The sequence below is a fragment of the Candidozyma duobushaemuli genome, assembly GCF_002926085.2.
Source record: "Candidozyma duobushaemuli strain B09383 chromosome Unknown A_B09383, whole genome shotgun sequence".
Taxonomy (NCBI): Eukaryota; Fungi; Ascomycota; class Pichiomycetes; order Serinales; family Metschnikowiaceae; genus Candidozyma; species Candidozyma duobushaemuli.
The window spans coordinates 3,166,057-3,191,417 of NW_020289901.1; the positions used below are offsets into that span (position 1 = coordinate 3,166,057).

Consider the following 25,361-nt stretch of genomic DNA (forward strand, 5'->3'; position numbering starts at 1 on the left):
AGAAAGTGTCATAGACGTAAAGATCGGTTTTGCGTGACATTGAACTTTATTGTGATCCATGCCGTTCCCCTCATTATGTGTCAAAGCGCTCACCATTTGACTTCTCGCATTAATTAATTAGGCACGAATGAGCCACTAAAGCACCTCAAAGGATGCACAATGTGACATTTAGTAAATTTAAGATAATCCTTAGAAATCACAATGGAAAAGAAAAGTTGGAATTCCCGCCCGAGGGGATGCCTTTTCCGTCTCACTGCCGTTAATCTAATTAGGCCTATCTGCCCCACACTTTCCTAATAACACAACTTTTCGAATCATCTTGTGAAAAATCAAAGATCTGTGACTATAAAATCTTTCAATAGCGTGCATTTCAAAGACTTCCCTTCATAATCGTCTTTGAACCAAATCGGCATCGCCGTTTTCATTCCAATCAATGCAAGAGCTCTTCCTTCATGCATGGTCTCAACAAACGGTGCAGCTGAACGATGCTCAATGTGTCATAACTTCGCCGTCAAACTTCCACAATACACACAAATCAAGACACCCCGGAATCTCCTTTTAAACACCAAACTCGCCACATCAATAAAAAACTCAAAAAGGGCCCAAAAGCTACCAGATCCACCACTGTCAACTACACACACCCGTGCACCTCGTGATAAAGAGATAGCAGGGTCAAAATTTTCAGCTCCTTCTCCCTGACATCATCCACATTGCAATCAGACCATACACCGATGTCCGACCAGGAGCCCGAGTCAGCCAGGCCTGACTCCGTTGCTTCTACAGACACAACCCACGCCGACGTTGCCAACGGTATCGGCAGACCCAAACCGGTTTTGGGAGAGCTGGCGGCTAAGAAACAGAAGAAGTCCCAGGCTTCATACATTGTCCGGGAGTACGGCACCCCTCTTCAGACCAGAGCTGCTTCGCCATGCACTTTGAACCCGCCTATCGATTCTGACGGTCTTTCGTGGCCATCCAAAGGTGCCAGAAGCAGAATCGAACAAACGCCAGAGGAAGCCAAAGGTAGAGAACTTCGGATCGCCTCGGCAGTGAAATCGATCTTACACGAGCTTGGTGAAGATACCGACAGAGAAGGTCTTTTGGAGACGCCCGAGCGGTACGCCAGAGCAATGCTCTACTTCACCAAGGGCTACGAGGACAATATCAGAGATGTGGTGAAAAGAGCAGTGTTCGAGGAGGACCACGACGAAATGGTCATTGTGCGTGACATCGAGGTTTATTCCTTGTGTGAGCACCATTTGGTTCCGTTCTTTGGCAAGGCCCACATTGCCTACATCCCCAATAAGCGAGTGGTGGGGCTTTCAAAGTTGGCCAGGCTCGCCGAAATGTACTCCCGCCGTTTCCAGGTGCAAGAGCGTTTGACCAAGCAGATCGCCATGGCTTTGAGCGAGATTTTGCATCCTCGAGGCGTAGCCGTGGTGATTGAAGCCACCCACATGTGTATGGTGAGCAGAGGAGTCCAAAAAACGGGCTCTTCCACCACCACAAGCTGCATGTTGGGCTGTTTCCGCCAGCAGCAAAAGACTCGTGACGAGTTTTTGACGCTCTTGGGCCGCAAGTAGGCCTTTTTCTTGCATCGGTGCAGCGCTGGGTCTCTCAACGGGCCCTCCATAATGACGCTATGATTCACCTCATTCAGTTCTATACAATGCATGTTTTAGAGTAAATAAGTGTAGATTTCGTTATCGATTGATGGCTCTATAAATTATATCATTATCTGGTGAAGTGTGCTCCTACTTGTGGGCCTCAATGAGCTCAGCTGCCTTGAGGAGGAAGCGATCAAAACCGTACTGTGTCATCACCTGAATACCGTAACGGCGATTCCTCATAGGGACGGAGATCGACGGGCATCCGGCCAACGAGGCGGGAATCGTCATGATATCGTTAATGTAACCGTTCACAAGACTCGTTCTGCAAGCCAGCTTGTAGTCTTCGATCGTGGGTGCAATGCCAAATGCCGTGGGTGCCACCAAAACATGAACACCGTCTGGATTTCCCTCAGTATTGATCAAGTGGTTTGGAAACTGGAGCACATCGTTAATTTCTTCCACCAAATGCTCACGAATGCCTGTGGCACGTACGAAATGGTCTCCTGATTCAGACGAAAGGGTGAAGTTTCCCAATAGCGTTCTGCGCTTCACTTCAGTGCCGAGTCCATGGGCTCTGTTTTCGGGAATGATGGTTTCAGGGTACTGAGGTCCCACCAGGACGCCATATCTCACACCGTCAAATCTAGAAAGAGAGGATGCAGCGCTTGCAGATACCAACGTATAGTAGGCTGGAAGCGCCTTCTTGATGCTGGGCAAGGAAACCGGCACGACCGTGTGGCCTGCTTTCATGAGGTTCTCCAAAGTGGTGGAGTATTCCTTCTTTGTTTCCTCCAGCAATTCTCCCACCAAAAACTCTCTGGGCACGCCAATTCTGAGCTTTTCAGGCAAGTGAGCTGCGCCAAATTTATTCCTAATCCACGGAGGCATGGCTGTGACATCCTTCTCATCGTACTTATCTATCACATCGAACGTTCTGCGAATGACAGAGAAGTCACGAGCCACAATTCCCACAGTGTCAAAACCCTGGGCATATGCTGCAACTCCCCATCTGGAAATACGTCCGTACGTAGGCTTGAATCCAAGGACACCACAGTAACTAGACGGTTGTCTCACAGATCCTCCAGTATCGGTACCTAGAGAAAAATCACAGAGTTCTCCAGAAACTGCAGCAGCCGAACCACCAGAAGAGCCTCCGGCAACCCGAAACTCCTCATACAATGGGTTCTTCACGGGCCCAAAGGCAGAATTGGTGTTTGAAGAGCCCAAGCCGAATTCGTCCAAATTGGCCTTTCCCACCAAAGTCGCCCCGGCCTCGTCAAGAAGCTTCACTACCGTGGCGTCAAACGGGCTGTAGTAGTTTTTAAGCGCCGCTGAAGCACATGTGGTGGGTTCTTCGGTAGTGGTGATGTTGTCTTTGGCAACCCAAGTAAGCGGAGCAAGTGGGCCTTCGCCTTGTTTAGGTGATTGACGAATTGAAATGAAAGCATTGTAGGGGTCCTTGATAGCCGTGGCCAAGCGCCTACTGCTCAATCGGTGCATGTTGAAGATGGCGTATGAGATTAAGCAGGAGTTGTAGCCAAGGCCGGTGCGCACTGCAGGTATATCATGGAGCACGGTGGAGGTGAACGGAGGAGGAGGGTTGTTTTACTTGAAATAAATGGATCCGTTGGGGAATGGAATCTGGAAACAGGATTGGGATTACGATTTTTGTATAAGCACGATAGTGTGGTACTACGCTGATGGGGGAGCAAGAAGTACAGGCCATTCCTGGAATTGTGAAGGCAGTGGTATTTCAGAATTTTTCGTCAGATTTCTAAGATTGTTAAGAGTATAAAGAGCCAGCTTCAAATGGGTTAAAGATCCTTTTGTAAGTATTTGTTGAAGGTAGGGTAGAATTGCCTTGACAATGGTTGCGAAAAATCACCGCCCACACCACTTCAGTCCAGAATACCCGGTCTCGCCAAATTGACAATTTTCTCAAAATACTTCAATTTCAAAGCCTCACTAGCAATTTTCTTTTAAAACACATTATAAAAAATCTAAAAGAAGAAGGGCCGTTCCCCTCCTCTCCCCACAGTGGAGTCAGCTCTCAGTCACATCCGACGCATCCTCAGATCATCATTATCCACTGTGGATGCGCCTTATCGTCATCCACCAAATTGACCACAAAACGGCAATCCCCAACCCAAAAAACCAAAACAGCTGACTCACTTGATTTTCACAATCTTTTAAAAACCCCACTTCATCTAAATCCTAGGACTTTGGCAAATTTGGCCCGGCACTGGACCTTTTTGGTGGTGCACGGAGGTAGTATATCAGACTCACTGGAAAAAAATTCCGAACCTATATTCCCACAAAACGTCAAATATGTCCTTCGTGGTCGCTGCAGACAAAGGCAAGGGTCTTCTTGCGCAGGCCAACAACGTCAAGGTTGCTGTTGCCGTGGCGCTTTTTGCCCCCAAGGTGGACTTTGCCAGATCAGATGACTCATCTCTCCAGCTCAAGGACCCCAAGTCCGGCTTTGAGCTCGTGGAGCCCAACGCCATCGTCAAGTACGTTCTGGGCGACTTTGCCAGTGACAAAAATACCGAAATCGAGGAGTCTGAGGTCTACCAGGCTTTCAAGAGCGGTAAAAAGGACCAGGCTGTGGATGCCTTGAAGAAGCTCCAGACCCCAGACTCCAAGCAGTCCAGCGCTAACATCATCGTTTTCGGTGCTGTGTACCCATTTGTTAAGGAGTTGGAGGGCTCCGACCTCGGCTCCTGGGCGGCTGAATTTGCTAAGGACCCCAAGATCGCTGAGGCTCTTACTAAAGCTAAATCTGCTACTTCCACCGAGAGAAGTGTGGCAGCTGCTACTGGTGCCACCAAAGTGAAGACTGGCTTTTTGGTTAAGGAACAAGGAAACAGCATCCAGCCCAAGGAGAACGAGAGAAACATTCTTATCACTTCTGCTCTTCCATACGTCAACAACGTTCCTCATTTGGGTAATGTCGTGGGCTCTGTGCTTTCTGCTGATATTTATGCCCGTTATGCTAAAAACAGAAACTACAACGCTCTTTTCATTTGTGGTACCGACGAGTACGGTACTGCCACCGAGACCAAGGCTCTCGAGGATAAGGTGACCCCACAGCAGCTTTGTGACAAGTACCACAAGTTGCACAAGGAGGTGTACGACTGGTTTGACATCGAGTTTGACCACTTTGGCCGTACCACCACCCCATTGCAAACAGAGATTGCCCAAGACATTTTCTTGAAGTTGCACCAGAACGGCTTCTTGGAGGAACAGACCACCGAGCAGTTGTACTGTCCTGTTCACAAGGCGTTTTTGGCTGACAGATTCGTCGAAGGTACCTGTCCAAAGTGTGCCTACGAGGACGCTCGTGGTGACCAGTGTGACAAGTGTGGTGGTTTGTTGAACCCATTGGAGTTGATCAACCCTCGCTGTAAGCTCGACAATGCTACTCCAGATGTCAGAGAGTCCACTCACATTTACCTCAAATTGAACGAGTTGGAGCCTGAACTTAAGAAGTGGGTTACGGAGGCCTCCGAGAAGGGCGACTGGTCCAAGAACTCCAAGACCATCACTAACTCCTGGTTGAAGCAGGGCTTGGAGCCAAGATGTATCACTCGTGACTTGGTCTGGGGTACTCCTGTTCCATTGGAGGGCTACGGTGAAAAGGTGCTTTATGTCTGGTTTGACGCCTGTATTGGTTATGTTTCCATCACCGCCAACTACTTCAAGGAAAAGGCTGAGCCTAAGGCCTGGGAGAAGTGGTGGAAGAACCCAGAGAACGTTGAACTTTACCAGTTCATGGGTAAGGACAACGTGCCGTTCCACACTGTGGTTTTCCCAGCCTCTGAGATTGGTACCAGAGAGAAGTGGACCAAGTTGCACCACTTGAACACCACAGAGTACTTGCAGTACGAGGACGGCAAATTCTCCAAGTCTCGTGGTGTGGGTGTTTTCGGCAACAACGCCAAGGACACTGGCATCTCGCCATCTGTCTGGAGATATTACTTGGCCTCGGTGAGACCAGAGACCTCGGACTCTCACTTCTCCTGGAAGGAGTTTGTCACGAAGAACAACTCGGAGCTTTTGGCCAACTTGGGTAACTTCGTCAACAGATTAGTCAAGTTCACCATCGCCAAGTACAACGGTGTGATCCCCGAGTTTGACCCCAAGAACATCCCCAACTACCAGGCTTTCGCAGACGATGTCAACTCGTTGTTGGCTCAGTACATCGAGGCCATGGAGGCTGTCAGCATCAGAAGAGGTTTGGAGTTGGCCATGGCTATTTCGTCCAGAGGTAACCAGTTCTTGCAGGACAACAAGTTGGACAACTCTCTTTTCAACGACTCTCCAGATGTGTCGGATGCCGTTGTCGGTGTTGGATTGAACTTGATCTACCTTGTTTCTGCCATTATCTGTCCATTCATGCCAGAGACCAGAAACCAGATCCTGGAGACCTTGGCTGCTCCACCATTGTCTATCACAGACAAGTTTGAGCTTGTTTTGGAGCCAGGCCACAATATTGGCAAGGCCCAGTACTTGTTCAAGAGAATCGACGAGAAGAAGATAGACGAGTGGAAGGCCTTGTACGGAGGAAAGCAACAGAAATAGACTCGCGTTGCAAACACGCTTACAGAACAGTTTTAGGAAGCATATTTTAGAGAGGAGTTGTGGGAAGTAATGGAATTAATTGTCACAAAAAAGAGTGGTTTGTTCCGTAGTTCTCCGGGTTCAGTACGTCTGCGCGTCCAGTGCGGCTTACCCCATATATTCCTGCAGACGATAACGACACTAGTGCTCTCACTTTTCCGCATGTGCCATGTGCCGAAACGTGGAGTCGAGTCGACCCGACCGGAAAATCTGGCAAAACTTCAAAATCAATATTGACAGTCGTAGAATGCAATGACGTGATTTTCTAAAATCGCCTGATTTCATTAGAATAAGGCAAACCGCGTCGGTTATCTCGGCACCATCCGAAGTTAGTCTAAAAGCATGCACTCCGTGCAGAGTTGTGATGCCAAGGTGCATCCAAAGCTCCCGAGGAGGGGCCAAACAGGTTGCCATTCCCCCGGGTATATAAGGCTCCCATCCCCTCCACATATCCACCACATTAGTGCTATTCCATGCCTGCTGGTTCTTTTAAAGGTCCTCTTTTAGGTTTTTCCATCGGCTTGATCGTGCCTATCGTGGCCACCCAGCTTTATATCAAACCACGCTGGCTAGGCGACGCCCAGAGGGAACTCTGGAAAATAAGGCATGAGATCGACTTTGTTGGTTGGAATGTCAGGATATTGGAGGAGTCCCGTGGATTCCGTGAGGCTGACTTGTATCAACCCTTGACATGTTCCCACTCTCTCGCATAGCTGTCTTTAATTCTGCCGGGGTCTGGAACCCCATGTATGTACTCAATGCAAGCATTACTAAGACCCCTTTGAACAAACACGATTCGATTATTCATCTAGCGAGCCTTCCTCGTCTGAACTGCCAATATCTCCTTCCAAGTCATCCTCCTCTTCTGCCATCAATTGCCGGACATCCTCGTCGGTGATTTTGATGTTTTGACTTTCCCAACTGCCCAACTCTTCCATGTTGTTGAGATCGCCTCCTGTGATGGCACGAATGATATGAAGTTTGATATCCTTTGGCTGTTTGCTGAAATCAATTCTCTCACGCTTATACTCCTCGATGTCGGGCGAATGGCCAATGCTCTGACCCACCCTCACCAAGGTTTCCACGCACAGGGACGAGTTATCAACAAGATCGTGGTCAAACGTGAATTTGCTGTTTTCAAAAAGAAGAAGCACGGTTGATCCTCCGAATTTGAAGTACCCGACTTCGTCACCGCGGTTCACCGTTTGACCTTCCTCAACGGTGATGATCGTGGAGCCTACCATCATGGCTCCAACAGCAACCATGACGACAGTGCCAAAATGCTCTGTCTCAATGGGCACAATCACTCGGACATTCTCTCCATAAACATCCAAATCGGATCTGATGGCCATCGGGTTGACGGTGTAGTACTCTCCTTCGATGTACTTAATCGGCCCTATTTTGCCTGTGACAGGCGAGTGAAACCTGTGATAGTCCTGAGGAGCCAACCTGAAAATACCAATGCTGCACTTTCCTGAGTTGTACAAGTCAGTATCCTCTAGTCCGATGTAGTTACCATTGAAGAGCTTGGCGACGCTAAAGTTGCGGCCCTTGATCCAAAGCTCGGTGGCACTGTCAACAGTGACAAACGTGGTACATCGACAATCAGCGGGAGAAACGGCTATTCTTTCCTCGGATTGTGCCTCCACAGGTCTGGCTTCTGGTCGAAGCTTCCTGTAGAAGAAGTCATTGAAGGTCTCAAACTTCAGCGGGTCACTTATGAGGCACTCGCTTAAATCGAGCTTGTGGAACTTAATGAATGAATTGATATCAGCTTTCAGCTGTGGAAGGTCAAACTTAACGCCCTGCTTGACACTCATCTTTTTGAGGAGGTTTCTGATACGTCTGGTCTTGGCCTTGTCAAGGCCCTTGTAAAGAAGACGAATACCAAGTCTGACACTCACATTCATCTTCTCTTCCATGATGATACCCGTTGACCTATCTTGCACCAAAATGTTGGCAGAATTACTACCAAGGCCGTACTTACCGTAGGTCAACTTGATCAAGACTTTAGTGAACCAACGTTTGGACGCAGCCTGTGGAGTGACAAATGAGGAGTTCAAGAGCTTGCTGACAATACTCCAATCTTTCGAAGCGCAAATGGCAACATGAGTAATAATATCTTGGTCCTGCTTCTTTGAGAGACGCTTCTTGCAGCAAATTGGGCACTTATGTATTTCGAAAATCTGACCCTCTGATTCGTGAAGCAAGTAATCTTCCAAGCAGTCGATGATTTCTTCGTGGGAGAGTGTGTCACCTCCCCAGGGCGATCGGTCGAGTTTATTGAAAAAATTCGTGACAATGTCATCACTGTTGTCACATCCAAGGGTATCGAGGAGCGAGATGAGTTCGATATAATCGAGCTGCCCTGGGGTTTCATTCACATTGAACTGTTCCAAAAGGATCGCCCAGAAGTCTCTTCGGAGGTTCTCGTAGGTGAGATATCTTGCACGAATGCGTATGGTGGTGGCATGGTTTGCAGCAAGCTTCTCCTTGTGAAGAGTCAATGCAAGATCAAGAGTTTTGAAGTGGGAGGTGTCAATGTACTTAAGCGAATATTGGCGCTTTCTGAACTTTTTCTTCTTCGATGTGGTCACGATGTTTGGGTCCTCGGCCATTGACATGACAGTATTCTGGGAGCCACTGGTGTCGTTGACAGATGCAAGAGAACTAGTCAGCTTTGTGCGCTCAATCAGCATATAGCTAGGCACAGCTTTGGAGCTAGCGCTTGAACTAAAGGGCGGTCTGGGTATGGAGGTTGTACTAGCATTTGAACCGGCAGAAGGCCTGGATGCTGTTGAAGATGCTTCGACATCCTGTTCTTGTGCAACATCCATGAGCTCTGAGATAGGAATAGATACGTCAGCCACTTTATCGTGAAATGAGAAGTGGTCCTTGTCAAGCACGCAGAATTGCACGTTATAGTTGCGTTCATGCTCGAGAATCTCGAAAGCAAGACGCTCGTTGTAAATCGGATTCAAGGTATGACGCTTCCAGCTTGTTCTGAAGGTCTTCTTTCCGAATGTCACCACGACAAACGGGTCCATGTCAAACGTGGTCCTGGTGAAGTTTCGAAGCGGCGGCAAATCCGTAACCAGTAGAATCTCCACGAAAAGGACTCCTTTGACTTTTCTGTTCTGTAGTTTGTAGCTGGACGTGACTTTCTTCTTTCTGAATCTGCGCTTTTTGGGAGCTTCCAGGCCACTCAAGTTGTTATCTGAATAGAGGCCACCGCCGTCACTAGCATAAATAGAGCCCACACTAGTAGCGGAAGATGCCTCAGACATACTGGCCGAGTCCTCCCCCTCGTCAGTAACAACCTTCAAATGATTATCGGTCTTGTACAACTCTCCAAAAAGCTGCTGAGACTGACTGTTCTGGAGAAACTGTCGAGGACTCGAGTCCGAGGTGGACCGTTTGGGTTTCCTAGGCGACTCAATGGATTCTGCCTCAGAGGCATCGGTGAATGCTAGGTCCAGCATCTGGCCATTGACATCGGCATAAAAGCTCTGCTCGTCCGGATTGGCCACAGAGCTGAGTTCCCTATACATGAGGGAATCAAGCCAGGCTCTGAAGGCTAGTCTGACGTCTGTGGGTGAATCTTCCGTTTCTGAAACATCTAGCGCTGCCAAATCATCCGCTAGAGGCGTGCTTTCTCGAGGAGGCGTTGACGGGAACTCCGTGGCCAAATTGTGCTGGGTGGGCGGAGTCACCTTGAGTTGTGGGCCTGGAGTGCCACCTTCTTTGAGTTCAATGCCTTCCTTCACGAATAGCTCAAAGGATAGAAGCAACAGCCCCGTGACAAAGCTGTGTTCATGCCGGCTCGAGAAGAGCTTGTACCACTTCGCCGGTGTGGCCGTGCCGTTAGCGAAGACTTCAGAAAGCAATAGTCTGACCTCCCCTAGGTATGTTTTAGACCGAGCCAGCTTGCTCCAGACGGAAAGCGTGAGGAGCTGCGAGCAGTCGCCGTTTTTCAAGGATATGGTGAATTCGTCGTCCCACAGCGGGTGTGACGTGTTGAGCTTCCTTCTGCTTCTCTTCTTGAAGTTGTTGAGCTGAACTAGCAATGCAGCATTGACCAGCTTGCCCTTGTACGATTCAGGCAAGCAGAGGTCTGCGGCTCGAAATGCGGTGACCTTGAGCTTCAAGCCGGAAGCTTTTTTGGACTTGCGGCGGAGTATCATGGTTGTTTGGCCTGCTGGACCCTTGGATCTGAAGATGGGGATCGGTTAGCCCGTTTTGCTTTTCGCACAGCCTGCGGCCACCAGAGGTACAAATTCGATTTTGGAGGTGAAAAAGGGAAATAAACTGGGAGTTTTTTCGTCGACAGGAAGAGACGAAAGAAGAAAAATGTAGTGTATGTCTTTTTTGTCCGTATACCCGTGCTTGCCGGCCAGGATATGGGTGCAAACATTCGCGCGGGGCAGTTTTCCACGATAAGCTCCGACGGAAGGCTCGATGGGGAAAACAAGAGGTTTACTTGAGTGGGATTACGGAAATTTTACAAACAGTGGAGGTTCAGCTTGACCGATAAATCTGAAAAAGAACGGCCTCAATTGCTAGCCATGGCCTTGACAATGGCAGCTTCCTTCTAGATGCATAGCCGAGACGGCACAGTCGCAGCTATGACGTCGCAGTGAGGAGACCCATCCAACACCGGTCAGGCTAAGTAGTCAGTCGATCTCAAAAAACGCCATTAGAGATGATTTGTTTATTTTGGACAACCTTAGCAGTAACTGTTTAAAAGCACTTAGCGACGCATGGTTATCCAAAGAATCTTGCGTCGTAGTACTTGCCGGTATAAAATAGAACTTCCTGCCAGTACGTTGGATTATCAGGTTTCGGACATTTCAAGTACCTTCTACGACCTTCTGACAAAACCTCCCTGTAAACCAGCGCAAACCGCTGATCGACTCCATCCAAATGCCTCTGCAACTTGCCTAAAATTTTATAAATTTCGTGGTACACAAATAGAGCTTCTGATACCCACAAGCCGTTGTCGTCTCGCTTGATGGTGAGAAGCTGCTCATCAATTAAACTCCTGAGCGAACTGCCAAACCTCACCATTTTCTTCATCTCTTGACGTATGAATGTTTTGCTTGAGAATCTTCACTGAGCTCATTGATCCCCTTGATGAGAACGTTGAAGTTGGCAGCAAAGCCTGTTTGCATTGTCAAGACTTCAGCGTCGGTGAACTTCTTCATATGGTCCCTCATCAAGCTTAAATATTGAAGTAAAAGCCCTTCGATTGCCTGCACTTGTACTTTAAGCTTGCAAACCTGGCCTATAAGTGAAACTTCGTGGCTTTGCAACAGAGAAAACTGCAGCCACAGAGATGGCATCTCCAGTTCAGAAAGTGCCAAAGCGCTCGCTACTTTTCTCTCTTCATCCGGCTCCTGATGATATCGGGGTACCGAAAAATCTATTAAAATCTCGTTGGATTCACTATCAGCGCTCATTTGCGAAGATGGCCTTGAAGTTCATAAGATGTGGTGGTGAAGAAGTATTTATATCTTCTCCAAGTATTCTGCGTGACTCTCGCTATTGGATATTTTTAACGGAGACGTCCACAGCACACGTATTTCGAAAAGTCTGGCTTACTATACAAATCTCTTACTGTTACTCAAGAGCGGTCGGTTCACTCAGCATTAAAAGTTCCCAGCCAATCGCTAAAAAGAGGTTCTGGCTTACTTGGGTAATAATACCCGAATTTGAAGGCACGTTGAATATCACGTCGTGCAATGTGTACGCAAAAGATGAAGGCATCCAATTGCGGCGCAATGTCTTCAATTGGGTCCCTTTCGGTCTGCTCCAGAAGGACAATGGCGTAAGTTCGAACCACTCGAAAGAGCTCTTTGAGCATTTCTGCGTCGTTTTTGATTCTTTCCAAAGGTGTGGCCAGATTTTTGGGCAACTCATGAGTTTTTCCCTCGAGAATATCTTCGTAAATCCATTGAAGGTCTGCGCAAAGTCCCCCGAATGCCAAATGCAATTGATCGTTTGATATTGGTTTATTGAGTGCTTTTTCCTTGTACTCGGTGAACCGCAATTTTATTAACCCAATTGTCATACAAATCGAATCGAGGAAGCATTGTGAGTTTGTCCAGCGTTCAAACACTTCATATTTCAACCCTGACCAATAGGTATGTCGTCCCCTTACATATACGTCATCCGGGTCTCTTCTTCGATACATCCCGTACCACCAATTATACCCTCCAAATTGGAAGAAATGGTATCTCTCCCTTGTATATCTCTGTTGTGGCATTTTTCTTTTATAGTCCTTCTCAGCAAGCGATCAAGTCACCTTTTGTAATCTAGAAGCGGCGTGGATTTCCACATGGACTGCGATCGAGATAATTTATCAACCTCTGCAAGTTGTCTTTTATCCTTCGATCATCCGCCGAATATTTCCAGGCAAAACGGGAGCAAATAAACTAACATCAGACGTAATTTACCTTCTAATTCGCCCAATTCGTCGAAGATTTGTTTGAGACACATCCCCATGATTTGTAGTATCTCAGGTGTGGGGTCTTCCGGGCCTTGGAACCAACTCTCAATATTATATAGTTCCCACAAGCGGCAGACAAATTGTCCCTTGTTAAATGCAGCCCGGAAATCATTGGCATAACACCAGAGCTTCTCACAGCTATCTAAGATGCTTCCATATATCGCTTGGTATCGAGGGAAATCTTGAAAAAACTCGCCTTTAAGTCTTCAATCTTGCCACTCTAGAATATTATTTTGCAAACTAAGCAATCCGTAATTGAGAACTCTGGCCATCTCAAACCTCTCTCTAGCACCGATATTATGCCAAAACTCAAATGAGAAATTCGTCCACTTCAGTGTAATAAGCTCTCTTATTGCACGAGCATGAAGTTCCTGATACCGTGGTTTGAACGGCATCCTATAGTTAGTGTGTCTGCTTTGTATCCAAGCTCGGGGGAGGTGTCTGTAGGGCTGATCTTCGCTATAAAATTGTGAAGCATAGCTTTCCGTCCTTGTATTTCTCGTCAACCAGCTTTCAAAGCTACAGAAGAGCCAGCTCAAATACCACACAGGGCCTATTTATGGCCTACGATTGGTGTATTGAAGAATAATTAAAGTGCCCATAATTGCCGTTGCAACCATGACGCAAGGGTTGATATTAATAGTGAATTTCCAGCAAACAAGTTCATTGATACTGGAGAAGCCGGGCATTTTGGCAACGTGCCATAATCATACCCTCTCAAGCCAGATTGAATTGAGAGAGCAAGGAACCAATAAACATTCTTCTCGACACATTCGAGACTACTTTATTAATCTAGACTCAGGATCATGTAAAGCCAGTGTTGCCTCATGCAAGAGGGTGAATGGTTGTCATATTAATTACCATCGCCTGCAAGCCCGAAAATATGGGAAGCTAGATTCTTAATTATGCATATTGGTCGGGCACATCGACTGCTATGCTTTGAAGAATTAAATGCTCCTCTTCTCCATATTCGATGGAAACACCAATGTATCCTAGTGTGCAATGCCAGAATTGCTGGTAAGGTAAACTTAGTTATAGATGCTATCATCGAGTGAGCATATCAACAACGCTCTTCACGCTGAGCTTCTTGATGTCTGTGTATGTTTGTCCTGTTCCCACAAACAAGATAGGCACTCGGGTCGCCATCACCATGTTTATCATCGAACCAACCAAATCTCCCACTGTATCCACCTTGGAGATTATGAAGAAGTCGAGGTTACGCCTGTTACCAAAGGCGTTGTTGAAATTGACCGCCTGTTCCACAGAGTCAGTTCCCACTAAAGCCTCTCCCACCATGATAATTTTGTCTGGGTTGGCAGCGTCGCCAAACTTCTTAAGTGGAGCCATGAGCTTAGCGTTGGAATGGGTCCTACCAGCGGTATCGATCAAGACAATGTCGTAACCTTCCTCCTGTGCATGATTGATGGCCAGTTTGGCAGTGTTGACAACATGATCACCCCCTCCGTATCCTTTTTCGAACAAATCGATCTTTGACTCGGTGGCTGAATTGGCATTGAGTCTTTGCAAGTTGTTGACGTGAACCTTCAACTGTTCAACGGCTCCAGATCTGAATGTATCACAGGCACAGATCAACACATTCAAGTTGTTCTGCAAGAACCAGTATGCTAACTTTGCCAAGTTCGTAGACTTGCCCACACCATTCACACCAACAACAGAGATGACATAAGGGCGCTTCTTGCCCGCACTGTTGCGCTTGATATCGTAAAGAAGGTCTGTGGAGACATTAGGAGTAAGGGTTTTGGTAAGCTCCTCGGTGAGCACCAGCTTAAATTCAGCAACAGTGACACTCTTCTTCCCTATGTTGGCTTTGATTTTGTCGAGAATGGCAGAGGCTGTTGGAGGAGCAATATTCTTGGATATGAGCTGGTCGTAGAACTTCTTTGAAACATCGTTGATATCGGCAGCGCCGCCAAAGTAGGATGACACCTTGCCGAAAAAAGTGCTTGTCATAGTTTTGGGGGCGTCCTCGTCCTCATCACTCTCTTCGCCCAAGATATCTTGAAGCTCACTAACCAACACTAGGTCGTCCCTTCTTTGGAAGTTGGAATTATCCACAGAAATGGCCTCCTCGGCGCCACTGAAGGCGTCGGTCGAGTCGCCTTTGCCCTCTGAGTAATCCAATATGCTGTTTTCTTGAACCTCGACCATCTCTCCATTGACCCATTTTCTCATAGTTTTGGCGCCCTTCTTCTTCGTCTTTTCCTTGGGTTCGGGCTTTGTGGGCTTTTCTGCAACAGGAGCCTTCTCTGTCACACCAGCGCCAGTCTTCAATTTGGTCAATTGGTTGAACTGGTAGTCGATGAGCTTGGTCAATTTCAGTGAGTCTGTCTCACCCTCCTCGGTGACTACCGTGTAAGTCCTCAAGACATCCAGAAGACACTGTCTTACTTTATCGCTGTCTAGGGTCGTGACGACATCAAGATAAACCGCAGCGTAGATACCAGCTTTTTTTAAAGCGTAGAACCTTTTCTGAGAAGCCAGTGTGGTGTAAAAGCCTGGATTCAACTCTGTGTGGCTGTCATTGACAATGCTGTAAATGAGGTCGTTGAAGGGAGAAATCTTGTTATTAACTTGGTGAAGTACCTTGCCTGATGGCTCAAACACAATAAGCGATTGAGACATGGTGGCCACTATAGAAGGTGAACGATCTTTTCAGGGCCGCATCAGTACTGATAAAAAATCGAGCACGATAAAAAGAAAGCGTTACAGACAGGATTCGAACCTGCGCAGGCAATGCCCAACACCTGAGCTGCGAAATAGCAGGGTGTCGCCTTAACCACTCGGCCACTGTAACAGACAGTACCATAAAGTGCAAAATGTTTAATATATCTGGTAGAAATAAGATTTTAAGAAATATGCCAATTTTTGAAACATAATACTTTTCAAATATAGGTCAGTAAAATATTGACAGACTTTGAGCTTGCTAGCGCCAAAATTAAGCGATTTATGACTCATAATAGGCTGGGAACCACACGTCGGTATCAGTTAAACCACAATCTGCCATCGTTGGCGGGAACTCTTCCCACGAATGGTAAATTGAGCTTCATTCAGAGTTAAAGCACTGTGTTTTGCTATAGTCTACGGCTCCTGCAAAGAAGCACAAGTACGGGACCGGTTTTCTATGGAAGTAGACAAGAACCTCTAACTCTCAGAATGGGAAAAACTGGCATCCCCCTAGCTAGGTTACACCTTCCAATGGGTATAGTCAAACTGAGATCACTTGGAAGGGGATATCTCGCGATCCTGGATATCTAACTCCAACAATTTGGTGGCGGTATCTTCTAATATAGTGAATACCACGTCCTCATCCGACTGAATTAGCTTCTCCAACGGATCATCCTTAATAGTTTCCCTTGAGTTCGAGGCCTGCTTCTGCTTTTTATACTCAAGAAATTTCTCAAAGACGTGATCTTCATCCCAAGACCACATTTCGATGAGAGGGTTTGATATCTCATCAAAGAATTTATCACTCTTATCGCCTGTTTCAGACAATAATTTCAAGACGCACAATGAATATAGGAAGCAGTCAAGCAGCGTCTTATCGTGCTTTAACATCGCTTTCGAGATTCTTTCCAACATGACCTTCCGGTCAAATTTCTTCTCCAGCTGCGGCTGCGGCGGTTTCTCCAGAGTAGATTTTGCGGATCTCTGCTTTGGTCTTCTTTTTCTTGGATTTCCACTTCTCTTCTTTGCCATTTTTTGGGATGTGTGCGTGGGACAGGGGAAGCGGCGCATTTATACCTTTGAGAACCATTTTTTGCAGCCATTTTTAACAGCAGGACAGACACCCTAGAGGTCACTTTGAAGCGTAAAAATAGACTTTTTAAGGAGTTTTTAATGGTTTTCACGATAAGTGAAGCTGCTCCTTTTCTTTAAATTTATCAAGACTCAGAGGTGGGCCAGTATAATCTTTTAGAGATCTCCTTACATACTTACCTGACGGTGCGGATTGCGAGGCCTTGGAGCTTTTCTCGTTTGATTCATAAGCCCGAGCTTTCCCGATTGAAGGAATATCCGCTTTATAAACCGAATATAATAAAAGGAGTTAGAAGGAAGATCTTTTCCCGTTACGAGGCCGAAACTGCACCAGAAAGGTCCACTCTTATCCTCATTTCTCAAGGTCTTGTTATGACCCATCGTGGTAATTTCTTAACTGCTTATTTTTTATCATCAATTAAGAATGACCCTAGAAGCGAGAATTGTCACATTTGGTGAAAAAAAAAATACTGCTTTAAATGTGACATGGGTTGTTTGATTTTTCAAACGGTGAGGATTTTTAGTTTTGCTACTCACGTCGCATTAAGGAACAAAATATTGCAAACATGAACAAGACACCAATAAAAAAAGGAAAATCGACTTCTAAATGATATTTGAATCCAATTTCGAGACCCCATATCTTCAAGACTGGCTATCTCCCGGTCGAATTTATCCATTTATTGGTTATGTTTGCAGATCAATCACGTGAGCTCACACGTCAAAATTCACCTCGGAATCACTTACAACAACATCAACTTCCACTACTTTATTCCCCGAAACTTCACTTATCGACAACCGGGACACAATGGCATACTACCAACAAAATCCTTCGGACAACATGCAGTTTTATCAGTCCAATTACGCCAACCAGGCGTATCAGCAACCTTCTGTATCCAGTCCAAATATGGGTTCAATGGACACGATGTTCGGATCACATTTTGACGTTTCCGGCGACATGGGTGGCGAACTTACTCCTGGAATTATTGCAGCATTCGGTACCTCGGGATACCCAAGCGAACCACCATTGTTGGAGGAATTGGGGATCAACTTTCTGCATATCAAGGGCAAGACGCTAGCCGTGTTGAACCCTATCCAAAGAGATGTGAACCCGGAGATAATGAGCGATTCTGATTTGGCGGGCCCTATCTTGTTTGTGTTGTTGTTCGGCACTTTGCTACTATTATCTGGTAAAGTCCAGTTTGGCTACGTCTACGGTGTGGGTGTGTTTGGCATTGTAAGCTTGCATTACCTTTTCAAACTCATGAGCAACGAGGTCCAAATTGACTTGACTCGCTCAGCATCTATAGTCGGCTATTGCTTGTTGCCTTTGGTGTTTATATGTGCGTTAGGGCTTGTGGTATCGTTAGACTCCACTATTGGCTACCTAATGAGTGCATTTGCTGTGTTCTGGTGCACTTTCAGCGCTTCTGGCCTTTTCATCACGGCTTTGAAGTTGCACAATATGCGGTCCTTGATTGCATACCCCCTCGGTCTCTTCTACTCAGTGTTTGCATTGATGGCAATCTTCGTCGATTCGAAGCACGCTGAAACCAAAAGCTATTCATCTTAACCATATATAGAGTAATACAACCTACTAGCTGTGTTGATGGTGGAACTTGGTACCTTTTCTTTGGTTGGCCTGCATGCTCACAATATCATACCAGACAACCTCCAGTGATATTCATGAAATCCGTCCTATTTCGGCATTTTAGCCGGTCCATACGACAAACTTCCAAACCATTCTATGTCACAACACCCATATTCTATGTCAATGCTAGTCCCCACCTTGGACATCTCTATTCCATGCTTCTAGCTGATACAAGGGTAAGATGGGAACAACTAAAAGAAGGACGCCAAACTTACTTCCTCACAGGCACAGATGAGCACGGATTGAAGATTCAGGGAGTTGCCGAGAAGCAAAACATTCCTCCCAAAGAATTGGTGGACAACGTTTCGCAGAATTTCAAGCATCTCGCCCAGAGAATGAAGATCGAGTACCTGAGGTTCATCAGAACTACAGATGCTGACCACGTGGAAGCAGTGGGACACTTCTGGAACATCATGATGGATAAGGGGCTCATATACAAGGGGAAACATAGTGGGTGGTACTGCGTCAGTGATGAGGCTTTCTATCCTGAGTCTCAGACTGAAGAGATCACCAAGGATGGAAAGACCATCAGAATCTCCAAAGAAACTGGAAACGAGGTTTTTTACCAGGAAGAAGAAAACTATTTCTTTCGTTTATCAGCCTACCAGGAGGATCTTATACGCTACATAGAAGAGACGCCCGATTTCATTCAACCAGAGCCAAGAAGGAAGCAGATTTTAGAGGAGTTACGAGAGGGCCAATTACAAGATCTTTCAGTTTCTCGTCACACTTCCAGGCTCCAATGGGGTATTGAAGTTCCCAACGACCCAAATCAAAAGGTCTATGTGTGGTTTGATGCCCTCTTGAACTACTTGACCGCAGCAGGATACCCGAAAGCAGACACAACAGCTTTGGAAAACATCTGGCCCGCTCATCACGTCATTGGCAAAGATATCATGAGATTCCATTGTATATATTGGCCAATTTTTCTCATGGCTGCTGGAATCCAACTTCCAAAGACGATCTTTGTGCATTCCCACTGGTTGTGTGACGGGAAAAAGATGAGTAAGAGCATTGGAAATGTTGTTGATCCTTATGCCATGGCTGACCACTATGGCGTTGATCCATTGCGTTTCTTCTTGATGGAGCAGTCTAACATTAATACGGACAGCAACTTCAGCGAGAGTGGATTCTTTCATCACAGAGCGATGCTTTTGAACAAATTCGCCAATTTGACCTCCAGAGTTTGTGCTCCAAACTTCGAGATCTCCCGTGGCTTGCAACAGGCAGAGGCGGGCGAGTTTGACAAGATTGACGAGTTGTTGAGGAAAGACAATGTGACCAATCTGGACAAGGAAAAGGTCATTCTGTTACGAGACGAGCTCGTGAAAAGCATTGACAGCCTTCAACAAACAATGGACGATTCGTTGGCGCTGTTTGATCATATGAAGGCATTGAAGGAGTGGTGGAGAGTGGTGGACTCGACAAATGAGTTCTTCCAAGCAACCGAGCCATGGCTGTACAACAAGCATGTGGGAGACGGCCCTTCACCGGAGCGAACTATCCGGAATTACTTGTTGTTCTTAGCGACGGAGGGTATCAGAGTAACGACGCTTTGTGCTCAACCATACATGCCTGACTTGACCGAGAAGATTCTTGGCCGGCTAGGAGTTGATAAGGATAAGAGAACATTAGACCACGCTAAGATAGGTGCCGATTTGACGTATGGAGACGGTTCTAATCGCAAGTATGAAGAGAAGTTGATGCACAAGGTGAAGCCACGGGAGGGTGCCAAAGACTAGAGGCACAGTTGTGCCATGTACATAGATACTAGGGGAAACCTCCCTATTATAATCACGGAAAAATAGAATTTTTAGAAACCCAATGTAAATCGGTGACCGTGTATTTCCTATCACGTTGAACCACATTTCGCAGCCAATGGGACTCTGGATGTGGCGGTGCGCGCACGACCCATGAAACCACCATCTCGACAAGACCACCGTCGCCTCCCACCCCACTTCAAGAATATGGAATGACCAAGTTTGACTGACATCGTTATCCTGATTGAACGCAAATCACTTAGATGTAGAAAAACCTGTAAATCTCCAAAAATCGACTTTTTCCCATCTTCACGCCAACGTTGCACAAGCAGCAAAACCATCTCATCAAGATCCTCATCGATTTCCTCTTTGGTGTAACGTGGGGCACGTCAATGGTCGTATTTGGTGATAAGCGAACGGCTGGATGAAAAAAGAAAGACGAGGACGCTTCGAACACGTCCATTCTGCAGGACCGGCATCCACCAGGCTGTCAGATTTTCGGCGTACATAATAATACGGGCCGTTTTGACGTGGCTGCAAACACGCTTAGTTGAACGAGCGTTTCTGGGGGTCTGCTGAAACCACATTGAGTGCACGAAAGTGGGCCAAAAGTGGCACGGTTAGACTGCTGAAGAGCTCAGGAAAACGAATATCCAATTTATTTTGGCAAATTCGGTCTGTAGCGTGAAATAATGGCATCTTTATTAGCCGTCCAGAGTCGACCGCGTCACGTGACCGCAGCGTTGCGGTATCTCAAAAACCGACACTGGCTGTGAAAATACCAAGCTCCCTGGTGTTGCAAACAGTACAAAAAACACACTCCAAAAGTGCAGAGAGCTGGCTGAAAGCATTGGCCCTTTACAAATCTTTCCACAATCATCGTCCCAGTAACTTTATCCTACAACCCAGCCAGAGCCAAAGAAATGGTCAAACCAACACGGAGCTCTAGGCATTTGGCTAGTAGTGACGACGAAAACGAGACATCGAGCCGTCGCTCCAGAAGGCAGGTCTCGTACCTTGAAGACTCGGAAGATGAGAATTTTGACGCTCCAGCACAACCCAAGGAGGAGCCCGAGGTGAAGGACGAGTTGGAACCTGAAGAGCCCGAAGAACCTGAATCAGCACCAGAAGAGGATGACGCTAAAGACGAGGATTTTGACGATGAAGACGAGATTATTCCTACGAAAAGACTGCGGGCTCAGAGTCGAAGACTGTCGAAACGCCTCAGGCTGAATGCAGATGGAGAGGACTCAGACTTCAAGGAAGACGAGCTCAGTAACGAGTCAGAAAACGAAAGCGATGCTTTTGAAGAAGATGACGCTTTTCTTGAAAGGCTACGAGAGAAGCAATTCATTGCGCCAGAGGAGGATGGCGAGGACGACTACTACGGCTACAGCTCCACAAGCAAAAACAGACTGAGACGAAAGCCCAAATCCAGATCGCGGCTGGCCGAGCCACGAAGATCCAGAAAACGCCTTACGCGTGCTGACGACCTTGAAGACGAGGCAGAGGAGCAGGAGGACGACATCAACCAGGAAATCAAGGACTTGTACGATCTGTCACCAGAGGAAGAGAGTCCAGTCAAGCATAAGCTCAGAGAGCGTGGAGAGAAGGTCGACTACACAATCCCACCAGCTATTCAGAATGATCACGATTTGGACGCCTTGAGTGCGGCCAGATTCGCTCCACCTCCCAAGAGAAACAGAAAGAACGTGGGCAATAAGAGCGATTTCAGAAAGTTGCTTTTCCCCACCGCAGGTCCATTCGGCGGAAGCGATGTCATCTCCCTTTTGGGCCAGAACATCCCTCCTGGTGGTATCCCCATCCCTGGAATGCCAGCGGATGCCCGCAATAGCATGATTGGTGGAAACGAGTCCGACTCCTCTGATGACGAATTTGTACCTTCTTCTGGCGCAGGTACCCAGCCTAGACCCTCTGTGAGTGGCTCAATGGGTAAAACGCCTTTGACAGCTAACAGTGCTGCTCCGGCTCCTTCTGGGATGCTCAACAATACAAAAGTTGTCGGTGCAGAGGCATTGGGAGATAAGGGCAAGAAGAAGAATAGTCTCAGTGACACCGATCCTCTTGGCGTCGATATGAACATCGACTTTTCTGCTGTCGGAGGTCTCGATGGCTACATTGACCAGCTTAAAGAAATGGTGGCTTTGCCTCTTCTATACCCTGAGTTGTACCAAAACTTCTCAATCACACCACCTCGAGGAGTTCTTTTCCACGGTCCTCCCGGTACAGGTAAGACGTTGATGGCCCGAGCTCTCGCTGCAAGCTGCTCTACTCCTTCTAGAAAGATCACTTTCTTCATGCGTAAAGGTGCAGACTGTTTGAGTAAGTGGGTTGGTGAAGCCGAGCGTCAATTGAGGTTGCTTTTTGAAGAGGCCAAGAACCAGCAGCCCTCGATCATCTTTTTCGATGAAATCGATGGTTTGGCTCCTGTGCGTTCCTCGAAGCAAGAACAAATCCATGCCAGTATCGTCTCCACTTTGCTTGCACTTATGGACGGTATGGACAACAGAGGGCAGGTCATTGTGATTGGTGCTACCAACAGACCTGACTCTGTGGACCCAGCATTGAGAAGACCAGGTCGTTTCGATAGAGAGTTCTACTTCCCCCTTCCTGACTTGAGCGCCAGAGAACGGATTTTGAAGATCCACACACGCAAGTGGGAGCCTCCATTATCTCCAGTCTTTGTCGAGAAAATTGCAGGTCTCACCAAGGGATACGGTGGTGCTGATTTGCGTGCACTTTGCACGGAGGCAGCTTTGAATTCGATCCAAAGAAAGTACCCCCAGATTTACCGTTCTACCGACAAGCTCAAAGTGGACCCTACCAAGGTCAAAGTTATTGCTAAGGATTTCATGAGAGCAATTGAGAAGATTGTGCCATCCAGTGCTAGATCGACATCGACCGGTTCTGCACCTCTTCCTGAGCGTTTACAACCTATTCTTCAAGGCTCTCTTGATCAAATTGTATCCAAATTGAGTGCTTTGCTTCCAGATTCTGTGAGCATTGGCGGCAAGAAGAAACTTACCAATCTCGAGGACGCCATGTACTTGGACCCAACAATTCATGATGCCGATGGTGGCTTTGGAAAACAGGAGCTTCTCAAGAGTTTGGAAAGTTCTCGTATTTGCAAGCCCCATTTACTTATATGTGGTGAATCAGGTGCTGGCCAACAGTACCTTGGTGCTGCCATTCTTAACGTACTTGAAGGTTTCCAAGTGCAAAATCTAGATCTTGCCACAGTGTTCGGCGATGTCACAAGAACCCCGGAGCTGTGCATTGTTCAGACCTTCATCGAGGCCAGGAGGCACCAGCCTTCGATCATTTTCATTCCAAACATCGATACATGGTTCGATGTGATGACACACTCAGCAAAAGCAACTCTTGCCGGCTTACTTCGAAACTTGAAGAGTAATGAAAAGATTCTTTTGCTTGGAATGGCCGAGAGACAGTTTCACGAGTTGGAGTCTGATATCAAGATCACCCTTGGAATCCTGGGTGACAGCAACAATGTCTTTTTGGAAAATCCAAATGCAGAGTCGAGAAGGAAGTTTTTCCAAACCGCAGAGAATGCGTTGAAGATGAAACCATTCGAGTTCCTCAATGACTTGGCGAATAGGCCAAAGAGAAAATTGAAAGAGCTTCCGGTTGTTCCTTCAGAGACAGTGAGCGTGGCTCTGCTAGGCAAGAAGCGTGACAAGCAGCAGGAGTACGAGGACAAGAGGTTGAAGAATTTGTTGAAGATCAAGCTTGCTGGTTTAATGGATCTTTTCAAGAACCGTTACAAGCGTTTCAGAAAGCCAATCATTGACGAAAGCTACTTGCACCACTTGTACGAGCCTTCTATTTTGGAGAACCCCATGATCACATACGAAGTGGCATACATCATTTCCGAAGACCCAGAACACCCCAACATGATCAAGGAATTGAATACCGGCAAATTCTTCTACAATATGGATTTGGATACAATTGAAGAGAGAATCTGGAACGGTTTCTACTCAGAAGCGAAACAATTCCTCAAGGACGTTAGAATGATTGTGAAGGACGCTTTCAATTCTGGCGACAGGGAAAGAATTCTCAAGGCTAACGAGATGATGACCAATGCCCAGTTTGGAATTGACGACTTCAACAATCCTGAATTCGCCAAGGCCTGTAGGGACCTTAGGGCAAGGGAAGTTGAGAAGCAGGCCAAGCTTGTGGAGGATTACAAAAAGCTTAAAGAGGAGTTTGAAAAGACGCAAGCTGCTAATGCTCAAGCCGAAACTGAGCTCAATGGACCTGAACCTGTTCGTCTTCTTGAAGATGTAGCACCACCTAAGGACCTCGACTCCAATGGCCACGCTCTTGAGAATACCGAGGAGCCTAGGGAAGACAATAAGGTGGACAACGAGGAACCGAAGGAAACTGGCGCAGAGGAATCAAAGGAAGATGGTGCAGAAGAACCAAAGGAAACTGTCACAGAAGAACCAAAGGAAAACGGCGAAGCTGAAGAGAAGACACAGCCTACTGAAGAGGCAGAGCAGACCACCGAGCCACAGCAATTCCCTGCTTCAGCGGACGCCATGGATGTGGATCCAGTCTCGGAAGAAAAGAAGGTTGTGCTCACAACGGCACCTGAAGAACCAGAAAGTGAGTCTGAGGCAGAAGGTGAATTTGCTGTTGATGCCAGCCGCCAATTGACTATTCCTCCAGAAGCCGAGGCGTTCTTTGAGCAGCGCATGGTGGAACTCACCGAGGGATTCACGGTGGAAAAGCTCGAGTTCGCCATGGCCAAGCTTATGGACATCATCTGGGCCGACCGCTCCCAGTGGGACAAGACATCCACCGTGGAGAAGCTTCAGCAGACCGCCACGACCTTGGGGCACTACATGTAGAGCCTTTCTATTTGTATTATAAAAGCGATGAAAACGGAAGTCTATTGTAAACGGAGTATATGATCTAATCACTTGTCAGCACATCTAGCCTTAAACGATCCAACGATCATACAATGTCAACAAAACGATATCGTGCCGCCTACACAACAACTATCATTCCTTTCCTTACTATGTAAATATAATACACTCTTTTTCTGTGCAGCTAATCCTCGGCACTGCCGTCTCTAGGTCTATAGCTGATGTTCTGGTCCTCCAAGTCACTGATGATGTGTGGAGGCAACTTTCCGTTCACCTTGACCGCATATAATCCAGCAACAAAGGAGTCTATACGGAGCCAGCGGGCCACCCACGATGCCTTGTTGTCGTCTCCAAGAGCCACTAGACCTTCAAATGCTGGAGAAGTACAGTCCTGGATCTGGCCGTCCTCGTTATCGGCATAGTGCAAAACAGACTCGCAGTTGGGACAGCCGGTCTCTAGAAAACGTCTGTACGGCTGGATGATGCCGCAGAGCATGCAAGCTCTTTCTGTTTTGGAGGACATGG

The 25,361-nt window shown here is 47.0% G+C and overlaps 10 protein-coding genes and 1 non-coding gene across 11 annotated transcripts; 5 read left to right on the forward strand and 6 right to left on the reverse strand. All coding sequences in view use genetic code 12, as the record gives it.

Annotated features, from left to right (window-relative positions):
* Nucleotides 1-731: 731 nt before the first annotated feature.
* CXQ87_001427 (GTP cyclohydrolase I) lies at nucleotides 732-1,583 on the forward strand (the record flags this gene model as incomplete). The annotated part of the gene is made up of 1 exon (XM_025479964.1): nucleotides 732-1,583. The coding sequence occupies one exon, from the start codon at nucleotides 732-734 to the stop codon at nucleotides 1,581-1,583; it is 852 nt and encodes a 283-aa protein (XP_025339437.1).
* Nucleotides 1,584-1,754: 171 nt separating this feature from the next.
* Nucleotides 1,755-3,110, reverse strand: CXQ87_001428 (glutamyl-tRNA(Gln) amidotransferase subunit; the record flags this gene model as incomplete). Its single annotated transcript, XM_025479965.1, has 1 exon — nucleotides 1,755-3,110. One exon carries the CDS (start codon nucleotides 3,108-3,110, stop codon nucleotides 1,755-1,757), a length of 1,356 nt encoding a protein of 451 aa, XP_025339438.1.
* Nucleotides 3,111-3,938: 828 nt separating this feature from the next.
* MES1 (methionine--tRNA ligase) lies at nucleotides 3,939-6,194 on the forward strand (the record flags this gene model as incomplete). The annotated part of the gene is made up of 1 exon (XM_025479966.1): nucleotides 3,939-6,194. The coding sequence occupies one exon, from the start codon at nucleotides 3,939-3,941 to the stop codon at nucleotides 6,192-6,194; it is 2,256 nt and encodes a 751-aa protein (XP_025339439.1).
* An 839-nt stretch (nucleotides 6,195-7,033) lies between these two features.
* On the reverse strand, nucleotides 7,034-10,417 carry PSD2 (phosphatidylserine decarboxylase 2; the record flags this gene model as incomplete). The annotated part of the gene is made up of 1 exon (XM_025479967.1): nucleotides 7,034-10,417. One exon carries the CDS (start codon nucleotides 10,415-10,417, stop codon nucleotides 7,034-7,036), a length of 3,384 nt encoding a protein of 1,127 aa, XP_025339440.1.
* Nucleotides 10,418-13,785: 3,368 nt separating this feature from the next.
* SRP101 (Signal recognition particle receptor subunit alpha) lies at nucleotides 13,786-15,384 on the reverse strand (the record flags this gene model as incomplete). The annotated part of the gene is made up of 1 exon (XM_025479968.1): nucleotides 13,786-15,384. The coding sequence occupies one exon, from the start codon at nucleotides 15,382-15,384 to the stop codon at nucleotides 13,786-13,788; it is 1,599 nt and encodes a 532-aa protein (XP_025339441.1).
* A 79-nt stretch (nucleotides 15,385-15,463) lies between these two features.
* On the reverse strand, nucleotides 15,464-15,556 carry CXQ87_001432. The gene has a single exon. It is a non-coding gene; the product is annotated as a tRNA-Ser (tRNA).
* A 422-nt stretch (nucleotides 15,557-15,978) lies between these two features.
* On the reverse strand, nucleotides 15,979-16,458 carry CXQ87_001433 (uncharacterized protein; the record flags this gene model as incomplete). Its single annotated transcript, XM_025479969.1, has 1 exon — nucleotides 15,979-16,458. The coding sequence occupies one exon, from the start codon at nucleotides 16,456-16,458 to the stop codon at nucleotides 15,979-15,981; it is 480 nt and encodes a 159-aa protein (XP_025339442.1).
* An 865-nt stretch (nucleotides 16,459-17,323) lies between these two features.
* TIP1 (transporter) lies at nucleotides 17,324-18,088 on the forward strand (the record flags this gene model as incomplete). The annotated part of the gene is made up of 1 exon (XM_025479970.1): nucleotides 17,324-18,088. One exon carries the CDS (start codon nucleotides 17,324-17,326, stop codon nucleotides 18,086-18,088), a length of 765 nt encoding a protein of 254 aa, XP_025339443.1.
* A 233-nt stretch (nucleotides 18,089-18,321) lies between these two features.
* MSM1 (methionine--tRNA ligase) lies at nucleotides 18,322-19,908 on the forward strand (the record flags this gene model as incomplete). Its single annotated transcript, XM_025479971.1, has 1 exon — nucleotides 18,322-19,908. One exon carries the CDS (start codon nucleotides 18,322-18,324, stop codon nucleotides 19,906-19,908), a length of 1,587 nt encoding a protein of 528 aa, XP_025339444.1.
* Nucleotides 19,909-20,849: 941 nt separating this feature from the next.
* On the forward strand, nucleotides 20,850-24,818 carry CXQ87_001436 (uncharacterized protein; the record flags this gene model as incomplete). The annotated part of the gene is made up of 1 exon (XM_025479972.1): nucleotides 20,850-24,818. The coding sequence occupies one exon, from the start codon at nucleotides 20,850-20,852 to the stop codon at nucleotides 24,816-24,818; it is 3,969 nt and encodes a 1,322-aa protein (XP_025339445.1).
* Nucleotides 24,819-25,020: 202 nt separating this feature from the next.
* Nucleotides 25,021-25,359, reverse strand: CXQ87_001437 (transcription elongation factor; the record flags this gene model as incomplete). Its single annotated transcript, XM_025479973.1, has 1 exon — nucleotides 25,021-25,359. One exon carries the CDS (start codon nucleotides 25,357-25,359, stop codon nucleotides 25,021-25,023), a length of 339 nt encoding a protein of 112 aa, XP_025339446.1.
* Between the last annotated feature and the right edge of the window lie 2 nt (nucleotides 25,360-25,361).